Consider the following 15,319-nt stretch of genomic DNA (forward strand, 5'->3'; position numbering starts at 1 on the left):
TTGTGTAGATTTACAGTCTACATGTAATTATTACTGGTAGGGTATAGACTTGCACTTAGGGTTTTTTTCTCCTTTTCTCTCATTTGGAGACTACAGATAAATTCATATGAAGCGATATTAAAAGCAAAAGCAGAAAAGAAAACCTTCACACGGGTATGTACTAACTGAAGGGAAATTATATTAACTAGACTTCATTTGATACTTACATGTTATTGTTGATAATCTTAATCAAGATATTAATCCAGAGATAACGAAAAATTGTTTCTCAACTAATGTTCTTATTTATATATTTGGTACTGGAAATCAAACTCAGGAACTTGCATTTGCCAGCAAGTACTGTGCCTCTGAGCTATATCCCTGGCCCAGTGTTCTTACTTATATAAGGTTGAATTTTTTAAAAAAATTTAAGTAGAAATAGTTTATAGTAGGAAGTAAGTACACAAAAATGTTCATATAAATTAAAAATTAGAAATTCACAGAAAAATATTCATTCATATTTAAATTTTGTTTTATTTTAAAGCTATTTATTTATTTATTTATTTGGTACAGGGTCTTGCTATGCAGCTTGGACTCCTAGTGATTCTCCTGTCTCTGCCTCCCTAGTGCTGGGATTATAGGTGTGTACTAACACACCTAGTTTCTGTAGTCTGCACAGTGGGCTTGTGGTTCCATGGGCTGGCATGGCATGAGGTGCTGGGGATTGAATCTGGGTCCTTATGCTTGCCAGGTAGGCACTTAGACTGCCAAGCTATCTCTCTGGCCCCCTATTTTAGATTTTAAATTGGCATAATTATATCTGGTTCAACAGAGTGAAAAATAAGTGCTGTATGATTCAGTCTGTGACAATTTTTTTTTCTTTTCAAAGTTTTATTGATAAACATATAGCAATGAGACAGTTTCAAATCAAATCGAAAGTATAGTTTCAACAAATAATACACTGCATATATTCTTCTTAGTGTGACAATTTTTTAGTCTATATTTGATTTATTTTTTCAGCCTTTATTTTTATTAGTACACATTAGTAATACATAACGATTACATTTTTGTGGGGTGTTGGTACATGTACACAACACATTGTAATTTCCATGTCTCATCCCCTGCTGTAAACATGGGTAGGCGTGTACCACTGTACTAATACTTTTAAAAAATCATTTTAACATTCAGTTAAATTCCTCTTAGTTTTCGGTTCTTAACTTTTATCTTGCTATCCTAGAAAAATGAATGTTGTTAAGGATATTACATTCAGCAATAAAGTTCCTTATTTCATAGAGTGTTTTAATCTCTGGCTCTTCCTAAAATTCTAAATTTTGAGGCACACTGTTCAAATTTAGTTTACAAGTGAAATATGAAGAATAACGTCACAGTAGAGCGCTACGTTTAAAGCAGTACAATCCATAGTAGCTAAATATTGGAAGCAGCCTATATACCCACTGACAGGTGGACAGGTAAAGAAAATGCGTAGTATCTACCCACAATGCACTACCTTGCCATAAGAAGGATAAACTTGAGTTGTTCATGGGAAATCGGATGCACCTTGAAACCATAGTTTTAAGTGAAATAAATCAAACACGCAAACTTATTGCAGGTTTCCTCTTACATGAGAAATCCAAAATATAAATGAAGAGCAAGATAAAGGGTAGATACTAGGAAGTCAGAGATAGATCTTTCTCGACTGGGAAAGGATCAGAAGATGGAGAGAGAAGGAAAGGGGATGAAAGCAGGAATAGGATTCGTTATATACAGGGACCGATCCCACACAAGGGACACTGACATCATACACTACACTCAAGTGCTACCACTAATAATAATTAAAAAAAAAAGATCAGCAGGCATGTTACTTGAAAAAGAAGAAAGAACGGATAAACAAAGAAGCCCCTCAAAGGTAAGGGTGATCACTGCTTCAAGAAAATCGAAAAATGACTTTCAGTAAGAGCCTCCTACATAAAGCTTTCCTCCTCCTGGAGAACTTTGGCTTTTCATCCTCAGGAGACCTGGGTTCCAATTTATGCCCCTCCCACGCATCTCTTTGCGCTTCTCGGGCTTCCTCGGTAAAGCCTGGGCATGTATAGTTCGGCCACGATGCAGGCGCCAGAGGGAGGTATGAGAGCTTCAATTTCAACAACTCTGCGAGGCCCCTCGTAGACTTGCTTCTCCTGCGCACAAAAGGAAAAAAAAAAAAAAAAAAAAAAATCAGATGGTACATTTTTCTAGGAGGTCACTGACTGGCTCCATTTTTGTTAAAGTCAGAAAGAGCGGGTGGTCATGGGAGTGGATGGGTGGTCAGGTTCCCTTCTGGACACATCCTCCTTCTGCACTCCTGGGCCACACCCAGTAAAGGGACGGTTGAGGGCCCTGTAAGGGTTACCCGGCTTCCCCATGAGCACTGTTGAATGATGACCCCGTGGTGAGTGTTTCTTTTTCAAGAACTTGCACTGTGCAGTGAGAAGAAGGAGCACACTTGCAGAGATAAATTAGATGTGCAACGCTTGACCACAGAGATACCACCGACCCAGGAAACTCACTTCCCTGCTTCACCCTCTGAAGCTTATAAAGCCAAGAAGCTGCTGGTTCCTGTTTCTGGATGTCTGTGAGGTTGCTTGTTAGCACCTAAATGAAAATTTCCCCCTTTTCCTCTTTTGTACTTGAAAGGAATGTTAATATGTTTCTCTTCCCTTCAGCCCAAGGAACTCTGTCTGAGAAGGGCAGCAGAAAAGAACAGTCAAGTCACCATTAGACCTGGACAAAGGCACTGGTGGTGGATTTTCTAATAGTAAATTACCGATTTCCATCACAAAACAATAGAAACACATAGTGCTGTGATTCAAAAGCTACTAAATGAAATGATGTGTAAACCCCATGAAGGAATGTTGGTGGCAGTCAAGTGGAGTGCGATACTGTTATTATCAGTTTCTAGATATACAGGGAAGACCAGGTGGAGGCAAGTGGAGTGATCAAAAGGACGCAAAGGCACACACATGTGCACACTGACACACACACAACACACACGTAAGGACACACAAGCTTAGATGGTGATCCAAGCACCACTGTTCATCAGCAAGGGTGAAAAGTAAAGAACAACAAAACAAGATGGAGGGAATAAAATAAGAGGAGATAGAGTGGAGAAGAGAGGATATACAATATGATTAAAATATTTTGGCATTTAACAAAAGGAAAAAAATTATCTGAACTTACCATTTTTAGTGAATTTTTAATTATAAAAACTCGGTATTCTAGTTCATAGTAATTTTCCACTGATGTCATTTTTCCCTTTTGGTGTCTATATGGCAAATCTGGAGCACGGATAACCACTGACAGCGATCCATTAACTCTGGTGATATTGATGACTGGAGGCTCTATTTTTGCTAGAGAAAGAATAGGAAATTTTGACAAACCATTCAAAAAATGAGATATGACCCATGGACGCACGATGCATCATGATAAATTATTATGGGCTGGCCAAATAGCTCAGCAGGTCAGGGAGATAGCTCAGTAGAAAAAGAGCTTGCCTGGCAAGTGCAGGGTCCTGAGTTTAATCCCCGGTACCGCAAAAAAAATAAAATAAAATAAAATAAAATAAAATAAAATAAAAATAAAAAATAAAAATAAATTCCAAATAGCTCAGCAGCTTAGGTCCTATAAGCAGATGCAGGGGCCAGGGGTTTGATCCCCCGGTGTGCCGTGCCGGCCCCACCCCCAGGGTGCCCTGACATGGCAATTGAGACTGGGCATGGTGGCGCATGCCTGTAATCCTAGCTCTTGGGAGGCTGTAAACAGGTGGCTCATTATGAATCTGATCTAGTAGTGAGATCCTGAACACCCTGTAGACCCTTCTCCCCCCCCAAAAAAATTAAAAAAGATAAATTATTACAAAGTGAGAGAATTCTGGTTCATGCGTTTTATTCCCAATAACCAGATCTTTACTAAGTATGATTATCCTTGAATAATTGTAGTACCGATTCTGCTGGCCTATTGAAAGGTAGAATTAATGCTTAATTTTTTTTCCTTCTCCTTTTTAATTTCTTGTAACTTTTTTGACCAAAGTCATATGTTTATATCTGGTAATCTAAAAAACTAATTTGAAGACATTATGCAATATGACAACCATTATTGAATTGCAATTATTTTGTTTAGTGAAATTCTGTATCATTCCTAATATTTTTTTTACTATTTTTATTCTCTTTAAAGATGTTTGCATGATAAAAATGCAATGACGTTGCATTTATGTGGGATTCTACAAATAAAGTCGAATGCAAAAAAAAAAAAAGAAACTCTCATTGATCCCAGATTTATGGTAACATTGCTAAATATGGTTTTCTAAAATTATTGTATTGTTTCGTATTCATTGTGATTTTCAGGTTATAGATGCACATCTTTGTTTTGATTGATTGATTTAGATAGATATAGGGTCTCAATGTGTAGCTCATGCTGACTTTGAACTCAGCATGTGGTATGGGCTGGTCTTGAATTTGTGGCAGTCCTTCTACCTCAGCCTTCTGAGTGCTAAGATTAAAGGTATGTATCTCCATACCCTGCTTCTCAAAACACAAACTCAACATTTGAACTCATCTGAACTGAATTCAGAATCTTAATTAGCCTCTATTTCACCAAACTAGTCTTTTTCGTGTGAAATTCCATCAAAAGCATCTCAATATTTTTTCTAGTTAAGTAAGAAAGACATTTAAAGATCATCTTAGACATGTTCTTCTCCCTTATATCTAGACTGTTATTGAGTCCTGCATTTTTTATTTATAAAATAGCCCTCCAATGCTAAACTTTCCATAGTGCTTTTCATTTTCCTAGCTGAAGCTGGTCTGTATTCTGTGGACACTTAACAATATCACTTGCTTGTTTCTTAGTTACTTATAGCTGAGACAAAATACCCAACACCCCAAGTTAAAGGGGAAAAGGTTTGCTTAGCTCCCAGTCTGTAGAGGTTTCTGGCCATAATTGTCTGGCTCCAAGGCAGGGTGGCTTTCCAGAAGATAGTAATTCATGGCAAGCAGAAGACAGCAAAAGCAACAAGAGACAGAAGTGGGAGGCAAGTCTATTTCTTCTCCTTTATCATATCCAGGCTACTGGGACTAGGGCAGTGCCCATCCAGTCAGTGGATTGACTCAGGGCACTCACCCTTCATCACAGCACCTTTAATCCTAGCATTGAACCATAAATCTATCACATACGCTAGATTCAGCTACTTCTGAGAAAACCTCTATGATCGCATGAGGCCTTAAGGGACATCTAGACACAAACCTTGCATCCAGCTTACATCCTGTCTCCCCAAATATAAACAATGTGACCTTTTTAATACATAAGTCTGATCATGTGGTCCCCAATTCGAATTGCGTTTTGGGGGATGGGGTATTGCTCACAGTAGACTTCTTGGCTAGCATGAGCAAGACTCAGAGTTCAATTTCCCTAACTGCCTAACTTCCCAAAGTTACTTATTTCTTAGAGGAAATCATAATTCCTGCACAGAAAATCCTCACCTCAGCCTACCTTTCCAGTCTCCCCTCCCTCTGTCCTACCTCCTTGCGGGCTATATCTCACCGTACCAGCTGTGTCTAGTCCTTGACTCACTATGCTCCCTCCAGTCCTGCATCTTTGCAGGTGCCATTTCCTTCTCTTGGAATGCTCTGCTCTACTCTCTGTCCAATTAGCCCCTTTTTATCTACAGCTATTCTCTCAAATGTCACTTTCACAAGGATGCTTTTCCTCATAGCACTAGCCACCTCCCTATGTGGCCAGGCTCTTGTGGCACTGCCACTCTCTTTTCCACCAATTATCACAAATATCATTTTATGCACGTGTGATTCTTTCATTGATATGTCTTCCCTATTAAAAAGAAAGCCTAAGGAAGAAAGAGACTTCTTTAGGTCTGCTATACTTGCTCTGTTTTCTCTAAGACCTCACAAAATGCCAGGAACATAGTAACTGCCTCAGAAATAATTGCCGAATGAATAGAGGCAAGGTGATTCTTTAATTTGACTATATAGCCCACTCCATTAGAATTTTGGTCTTATTCTAAACGTCCATATCTATATTTAATATAGGAAAGTCTAGGTTCAGATAATGTTGAAATTACAAAGAATCCAATTCTGCCTTGCACTTAAGATTTTTTTGTTATTTGAAATCTTGCTTCATCTCTACATAGACACCAGGAACCAGAACTTCTTTGTGTAAAATAAGATCCTGTTCTGAGCAATGAATTTCCAGTGAGCCCAAGCAGATAGGTGGTTCATTAGCTCACTAGTTCATATGGCAGACTCTAGGATCATGCTGTCCTGAGATCCTAGAAGCCTATTTTTCAAACAGGTTTTTCAAAAAAACCTCAGGCTGGGTTGGCCAGATAGCTCAGCAGACTTAGGTTCCTGCTTAGGCAGAGCGCAGGGACTAGGGTTTGATCCCCAGCACGACAAACCCTGTTGGCTCTACCCCCAGGGCTTGCTGAGATGGCGATTGAAATTGGGCATGGTGGTGCACGCCTACAATTTCAGGGCTTGGGAGGCTGAAAACAGGAGGATCACTACAAGTCTTATCTGTATAGTGAGACCCTGTAGACCCTGTACTAAAAACATTTTAAAAAGCCTCAAGAAATTGGGCATTCTGGTGGATGTCTGTAGTCCTAGCACTTGGGAGGATGAAGCAAGAGGGTCTTGAGTTCAAGTTGAGCCTGCACTTCATAAGGGAGTTCAAAAAAAGCCTGCACTACATAGCAAGACCCTGTTTAAAAAATAAAACCACCTCAGAAGTTATTGGAAAAGGGCACTACCCCGGAGGGTACTGGGACAGCGGAGTGGGGAGCGTCCTCACGGAGCGTCCTCACAACAGCTCCTATAGGAGGAGCTCCAATTTCAACTGGTTTATGAACTAAATTATTTATTTATTTATTTATTTGGTAGAGAGTCTTGCTATGCAGTTCATACTCACAGTGATCCTCCTGTCTCAGCCTCCCCAGCACTGGGATTACAGGCATGTACCACCATGCCCAGTTTCAGAGGCTGTCGAGGTACACCCAGAGTTCCAATGGCTGGCACAGCATGTGGTACCAGGAATTGAACCTGGGTCCTTGTGATTGCCAGGCAGGCACTTAGACCACTGAGCTAGCTCCCAAGCCCTGAACTTTATTTCTAAATCTCATACTCATGAGGCACTGGCAAACAGAAGCCTTCTTATAGAACACTGCCTAAGGCTTTTTCTGTCTTATAGAGGGGACGGTGATGTAAAAACATGCTGACTCTTAATGCTGTCCCAATTATCATAGGAGGATTGAACCAACGCTGCCCCTCACCTGAGCCAAAATCTCTGACTGTTCTGACTTGATGGGTAGAACACCCACATAATGGGAGATCACTTGGCCATGTAAGAGAAGGAAGTATTGGCATGGGCTACAACCACAGACAAACCTTGAAAACACTAGGCTAATAAAAGATGCCAGGCTCCAAAGACCACATACGATTCCATCGAGAACAGGGAGCTGTGCACACAGGGAGATCTGGGGATGCAGGGGCAGTTGGGAGTGGAAAATGACAACCACAGGGTATGCAGTATCTTTTCAAGGTGACAAAAGTGTTCTAAAGTTGACTGTGGGTGATGCTCACATGACTTATAAGTTCACTGTTGAACTTTACAAGTCGTATGAGTACATTGTAAGAAGTGTGATTTATTTATGTATTTGGTACATATGTATTTGGTACAGGGTCTCACTACACATTTTGGATTCATAGTGATCCTCCTGTTTTCAGCCTCCCCAGCCTGGGGTTACAGACATGCACCACCATGTCAGGTCTCTGTGGCCGGCTCAGCGTGCCCAGGGTGAGGCTGGCTCAGCATGTGGTGCTAGGAATCAAACCCTGTCCCTGAGCTTGCCTAAGTAGGCACTTAGCCTGCTGAGCTATCTCACTGGCCCAGAAGTGTGATTTATATCAGTAAAACATTTTTAAACCAGCAAGGCCCACAGTCTGGCTCTGTGAGGCAGCTCAACAGTAGGAAGAGAAAAGACAAAGGACCCCATGGAACTCACGCACTTTCCCACCAGGGGATGAAGCGGGAAGTCGTGCTCCAGCCCGAGTGGCTCGTCCTCACCCTCCCATAATAGGGCTCCTGCAGCTCCGAGGTTTCATTTGTGAGGTCACAAAAGAGTTCCTGAGTGCCCCAACACTCCTCTTTACTTTTCCACTCACTCTCACCATACCTAAAGAAAGCAAAAACACAAAGTCTGTTTCTTTTCTGTGCTGAGAGAATTTTCAGATTTTTCAATGTGTTCATTCTTTAGACAAGTTGAAATCTACACAGTCATATCAGTGCCACCTATTACAATCTTCAATATTCAAAAAGTTTGAAGATTTCTGGCTCATTAACCAAAGTGCTAGCTAACTAAAAGATCAATCCAACCCTGACACCTTCTGTATCATTAATGTATTTGTTTGTTTGTTTGTTTTTGGCCAGGTCAGCCTGCCCTGGAGGTGGGGCTGGTGCGGCATGTGGTGCTGGGGATCAAACCTTGGTTTGCTGTGCCTGCCTAAGCTCACCTAAACAGGTGCTTTGGATCCCTGAGCTATCTTGCCAGCCCCAGGCCTTTGATTTTGTTCACACTTGTTGATGTGATCCTTCTGGTACATGGTCTGACTTCCATTTTAAAATATTCATCCTTAATGCTTCTGAGGTTTTGACTCTGTGGTTTTCCTCCAGTTCTCATCAGCTTCCTATTGAGCAATGTGATTGATTCTGAGAAGTTGCTACTCTTTGTCCTCCTAGGTGATGATTACTGAATCCACATGACTCATCTCTTTATGGAAAATTAAGTGGAAAGTCGTGGTGCAGGTGCCGTAGGGAGCCCTGTCCTTTAGGGCCTGGGAGAGAGGGGGCAACGTTGTGCAGTAAGTGATGTGGCAAAGAAGCAGGCAGCGTGCTGCTGAGGCCACAGGACGGGGCAAGAGCCAAAGAGAAGACTCAGACTTCACTTTTCAGCCACAAATCCAAGCAAAAGCAATAAGGTGAGAACAGGGAGCAGCACAGGATCTGGAGGCTGGGAGAATGGCTCTTTCTGCTGTTGAAGGACTTGAAATCTAGTCTTGGAACCGTACCATGAGGAATAGGTCTGGCCTCATTGTCCATGATCTGTACCATGCCAGCAGTGACATTATATCAGGGCTAAAGCAGAGCCAACAGCATACTGGACACCACTGGGTGACTTTCAATTATTTAGTGATGACTGCCTTTGTGAACTGAATTTGCGCTGTCATCACTGACTTCCCTTTTAATACGCTACCTCAGGTTTTGGTCCTATCCAACCTGTTAACTTTATACTGATAAGAACCAGGAATAACCAGAGTGAAAGTTTTCATAATTATAGAGCTGGTTGGACTCAAAATACCATAGAAAGCAATGGCTCCAGGTATTGAGATCTGAAAACTAGATAGCTATTGGGATCCTTTTTAAAGGAAACAAATTATAAATTTAAAATGTTTCAGTGGGGTCCTGAAGTTTAATCTTTATCATAAAACAGCCTCTATTCCCCTCATCACTTTGCCCACAAATAGGTATTTTGGACCCATCAGGCTGCCAGAGGGGATGTATAAAGAGTATTGACGTCCACTTCCTCTATACTGAGGGATTTCTAGCTAAGCACAAATCTATTTTTTTTCTAATGAAGAACCCTTTATTATAAAGATGTGTGAGTTTTACATTTGCTAAACAAAATGTGCAGAGAAAAGTAAGGATAATTAAAGGCCAAGAAACTTCTGGGGCTAATCTTCCTGGATTAATAAGAAAATCTGAACTAAGATCTACTTCATGTTGGAGGGGCACAAGACAAAAATCACTACTTTGCCTCATGTATATCTCTGGGTTTAAAATTTCTAATAAAAAAGTATAAAAACTAAGTGGCAATACTTCCTGTGTTGTGTTCAACCAACACATCAAATGAAATCAAGGTAGGCAGATCCTCTCAGAACCCAGGGAAGGCAACGTAGAAAAGCCTACTGCTTTCCAATCAGCAGAGTGCATTTCCAAGCTTCAGTCCAGGGAGAGGCAGGTATAGCTGAGTATTGGCATCAGTCCTGCAGGGGTAGCGTGAGGATCCCCACAGGCAGCACGCAGAAACACATCCCAGTGTGCGTTCATGTCTCCCAGAGTCATTAACATTTAGAAAGCATTATATAAACAGGAATGCTATTCTGAAAATGATTGTCAGGTTAGAAGCACATTTGGTATACTCAGGGTTGGTATAAGTTCACTTCAGCTGTGAATAGTATTGGTGTGTGTCAAGCAAGGCACTTCCACCATTCGTTTGGCAAATGTGTCCTGAGAACTCACCATGTGCCAGGCACAAAAGGTGCCAGAGCCAAAGGTCTCTGCTTTCCTATGACTGAAGGGTTTGGTCCTCAAGCATGTCAATGTACTCAAGACTGTATCCTTGAGTGTTTCAAGAGCCAACATTTTGGGAAATCAAATCACATCTGTCTCTGTCTCTACTCTTTCTCCATTCTTCTAAAACACCTCTGAGGAAAGCTCAGCTACTAGTACTCTATTGTGTTCCAGAAGTTGTCATCCTGCAGCCTTTCTGGTCACCAGGAGAAAGCTCAATTTACTTACACTTTGTACTGCACAAAATAGATGCTCCTGTTGGTGGCAAGTGCTTGCCCAGGCTGCCAGAGCAAAACATTATGAAAGTTTTGCGACTGAAATCGCACCCTCTGGGGCTTCAGAGAGTTGTGAGTTGGCTGAGTTCCTAGAACAGTGAGAAGGAAGGACATGGAACATGACAACATGCACCACTGATATTGGCAGTAGTTTTCTTTTCTTTTCTTTTTTTGGAGCCAAGGATTGAACTCAGGTCCTTGCGCTTGCCAGGTAAGTGCTTATTCTACTGAGCTAGGTCCCCAGCCCAGCAGTAGTTTTCAATGCAGTACTTGCACCAAGATTTCTTGAGGGGCTGGGGAGATGGCTACTGGAATAAGTGCTTCCCTGGCAAGCGCAAGGGCTTGAGTTCAATCCCCAGTTCTGCCCCCCATCCCCCGCAAAAAAAAAAAAAAAAAGATTTCTGGAAGCACTTGCTCTAAGTGTAGGAAGTGGAAGGGAAGCCCAGGAAGCAAACATTTTTGACTCTTCCATGTGATGATGATTTTCAAGGACATCAGTTTCATTCTGATTGACTGATTGATTTTGTGGTACTGGGAGTGGAACCAAGGCCCTTGCGTGTGCTAGGCAAGTCTTGCTGTACCTTGGAGTTACATCTCCAGCCCAGGGTGAAGTTTTAGAGTGAAGAGTTCCAGATGACAAAAACACATGTGATGTCCTCTCAACCCATGCCCTAAGGAAATAAATCTGATTGGAAGAATATTGCCCTTAGTTCTTTCCCAGATAGGGACGGGATACAATGACCCAGATGAAAGAGCCACACCAAGATCCCCTGTCCTCCTATCTAGGAGGCTATGAGGCCACCAGTCTGAGGAAAAACTTGCCTGGGATCGATTTGGCCCCAAGACTCTGTTCCTTCATTATCTGGCTCTTGTTGATCTCTAGTTCTGGCTTCAGGGCATTCTGGCTTCTCAGTCCCCTCCGTACTGACCGAGCCCACTCCTTGCCTCCTGGCCCAGTACCCTAGCAGGATTGCTCAGATGAATCGGCCCAAAGGGATGCAGCAACTGTCCAAGACCTCTCTGGGGCCCAGAGCTCTGGACAGTGGTCCTGGCAGCAGGGGGAAGGCTTTCCACTGGAATGGTTGTGACTTCTTCCTCAAATCATGTGACACAGGGGCCCCCACCTGTGTTGACTGTTAGGGCACCAAGAAACTTGTAACAATATTTTATTGGAAGGAGAAGGAAACAAGAAGCATCTCCGTTTTCTCCCCTTCCTCTTCTGGTGCCTCGCTCCTTTCTCCTCCAGAGCTGTCTCCTTTCTTGCTCTCCTGTGGCACCAGTGACCCAGGCTTAGGTGCTCTGCATCACCCTCACCATTTCCCTGAGCTAATCTTCCCCTAGATTTTTCACTCTGGATTTGCACAGGGCCCATTTCCCTTACCTCTTTACATCTTTGCTCAAATACAATGCAACTGAGAGAAAGGGAATACTTCTGTGCTCACTATCTCAGTAACTTTCATAATTAGGGCTGGCCAAACAGCTAGTGGATTAAAGCACCTGCAAGTGGGCACAGGGGACAGGAATGGGGGGCGGGGTAAGATCCTGGGACCTACTGTGCCGGCCCCGCCCCTGGGGCTCGCTGAGAGGGCAATTGAGACTGCTCATGGTGGCAAGTACGTGTAATCCCAGCATCTGGGAGGCTGTAAACAGGAGCATCACTACAAGTCTGATCTAGTAGTGAGACCCTGAACACTCTGTAGACCTTTCCCTAAAATACAGAAAAAGAAAGGTTTTTTTATAATAATGGGGCAGTTTCCTCAGGTAGCTGTCCTTACCTGCCAAACTGTGTTATCACTGCTGTTTTGTTTGTTTGTTTGTTTGCATTTGGGGGCCTCCTGTGGTGAGCCAAATGGTGGGGTGTAGTTAGAAAGAATCTACTGCCACAGTTGACTTTTCCAACCCCCGCCCATCGCTACCCAAGTAATTATATTTAGGACATAAAAATTTCCAAGCTCCTCAGGAGATGACAGGCAATTTCCTGAGGACCTTCAGGTTAGCTGATTGGCTAACCTGAAGATAGACGCCTGTAGGCTCTTTATCTGTCTGCCTTTGGATTTCTTGTCTCATTTTTGTAACAATTTCATTGCTACTCTCACCAATGTACTCTCTGAGGGACATTTTTATTCACTGACTGGATTTGTTGAGCTCATGTGTGGGAAAGGTGTGCTCACAGCTTCCTCCTACAGACTAAATCCTAAGCCTTGGAGCAGTGAAGGAACTTGCCCAGCAGCAAATAGTGAAGCAGATTTTTTTAAAGCTGAGACTGACTGACACCAAAACTGCCTCTTATCAAATGTAGAAAATCAAGAGCAAAGTCTCAGAGAGCGGAGCTAATGGAAGAGGCAGAGCTATCAGAAGCTGAGATTATCCTTTCTCCTCCTCCCCCTCCACCTCTCTTCCCTCTTCTGGCTGGCATTTGCTGAACAGTGAACAAATATGAATATTCAACATATGACAGGCACTTCGATCATTCTTGTCAAAGTATTTAGCTTCCACCACCAACAGGTAAGGTAGACCGCTTCATTGCTGTATTTTTGGGTTGGGGAAGCTGAGAAATTGTGTGTTAGTTAGCCCCAAAGAAATTGCTTGTGTTGCCCAAGGTGACAGGCCAAGCAAGATCCTGGCATGTTTTGTTAAATGTGTCATTACTACAGAGGATCAGGCACATAACCTCTTTTCACAGATTTCTAGAAGTTAGGGGCTGGAAAGACTTTTGTGCATCAGTCACTGGCATGCTCTGTGGTTGTGGGAATTTAGTTAAGCCTGTCAACTTGAGATCCCATCGGCTGTGCTCAGAGCAGTGTCATGACAAGACACTCTGTGCCCCTGAAGAGCTCTCTGCAGACACCAAGAGCAAATTCCCACAGCTTGGGCACATCCCTGTTGTACACAAGACACTGTTCTAGGCCCTGGGCATAAACTGTCATCCACTGAATCTTCAGTGACCCACAATCTCCATTCTACAGATGAGGAAATTGAGACACAGGTTGTTCAAGAAACTGCACAAATTTTCCAAGTTAGTAAGTGACTGAGTTGAGATCTAGACTGAGTAGGGGTGTAGGGGCCCATGCTTATAATTTCTATGGCAGAATCTCTGCAAAGCAGAAGAAATTCTAAAGTGAGAGAGACAGCGCACACTTATTCTTGCACCCCAAAGTCTGTCTCCTCTCTAGCAGGTGTTCACTAAATACATGTGGAGTTATTCAGGCTATAGATGGGAACTGACTCTGTGTCTGGCCTTAGCATTTAATGACCTCAAAAAGCTAGAATTTTACCCAGCCCATCAAAGCATCAATGTCATTTCTAGCAGTCTCTTGATCAGACTCCAAGACAAAGCTGTGGTTGTTAAAAAGAAACAAGGCACTTACCTACTCCGCCAGTCGGAAGGAGGCCGAGGAGGAAGCCCAGAAAGCAATGCTCAAGTACCATGGTCACAAGTGCAACTGGCCAGGCAACAGGAGCTCCTTTCAAGCTCTTCTGAGAAGAGGGAACTGGGAAAGATGCAAGGTCAGCACTGGTCTTTATCGTTTAGGTGCTGAATGCTTTTTCAATGATGGATGCCTGGCTGTGCGTTTAGTTCACTGCAAAATGTTCTTCCTATTTAGGGGATCCTTAAGCTGTATATTTTCAAAATTCACTGATGTTTTTAAAATGATTGAGACCAAAGTAGTATAGAAGAATTACAGGTGTATTTTAATTTAATTGTAAAATAACTAGAAGTATCTGTAATGTAGGGCTTTACCTATTAAAGAGAGGTATTGGTGCATATAAAAGTATAATAGTATTGATATACTCATTTTCATGAATTACAGGGGAATTGGGCTTGAAATCTTCTTTTAGCACAACTATAATAGCTTTTAATGGTGTATCAACATTTGAATATCAATCACAACTTCCTGGTTTGATGTCTTAGCTGTTTTGGGACTTTAAGCCAAGTTTAATCTTTTTTGGTATTGAAACTTAGGAAGTTGAGTAAGTTATTTTTTTCTTCTAGTGCTTGACAGTTACAGTCTGTTCTTTGTATAGGTTGGCACCTATGTAGAATTCTTAAAATAAAAACAGTTTAAAAGAGCCAAAGTTTTGCAGGGTATATGAATAGCAGCCGTTTTGTTTTCATTAATGCTAATGAAAATTAATGTTTTCATTGACTCTAAGAATTTTAAATCTTCACCATAGAAAGATTCACTCAAAAGATGCCCAAGAGTGTTCTCATACTGTATAATGAGGTTATGAAGGGGTTTTCACCTTATAAGCATATGGTTCATAAGTCAAAGTAGGCACATAGTCAAAAATAAAGAAATACAGACTGGGAATATAGCTCAGTGGCACAAGCACTTGCCTGGCAAGCAGAAGGTCCTGAGTTCAATTCCCAGTACAAGAAAAAAAAATGAAAGAAAGAAAGAAAATACTCAAGCTGATTACCCCTTCTTGCTTGACTAATAGCAAATGTTTCCTTGACAAACAACTACAAATTAATTTTGCTGTATTATTTTATCATTCATATAAAAGTGTAATCACTTAAAAAAAAACAGTTGCCATAAGTCAGTGTGTGCATAAAGCTTGTGTCCTCAGAGGTCAGCTGGCAGACCCAGAAGGCAGGGGAAGGCAGATGCGATGGAAACAGCACAAAGGTGAGTGGCTGAAACCAACACAGGATGGGAGAAATATGTAGACAAGAG

The 15,319-nt window shown here is 41.9% G+C and overlaps 1 protein-coding gene across 1 annotated transcript; it reads right to left on the minus strand.

The window, feature by feature from the left end:
* Positions 1-1,835: 1,835 nt before the first annotated feature.
* On the minus strand, positions 1,836-14,069 carry Il22ra2 (interleukin 22 receptor subunit alpha 2). Its single transcript, XM_004628575.2, has 5 exons — positions 14,009-14,069; positions 10,594-10,729; positions 8,025-8,191; positions 3,193-3,362; positions 1,836-2,153 (listed from the first exon to the last, which is right to left on the minus strand). The coding sequence occupies exons 1-5, from the start codon at positions 14,067-14,069 to the stop codon at positions 2,004-2,006; spliced, it is 684 nt and encodes a 227-aa protein (XP_004628632.1). The 3' UTR covers positions 1,836-2,003.
* Positions 14,070-15,319: the final 1,250 nt, after the last annotated feature.

This window comes from Octodon degus, unplaced genomic scaffold, assembly GCF_000260255.1.
Source record: "Octodon degus isolate 3935 unplaced genomic scaffold, OctDeg1.0 scaffold00024, whole genome shotgun sequence".
NCBI lineage: Eukaryota > Metazoa > Chordata > Mammalia > Rodentia > Octodontidae > Octodon > Octodon degus.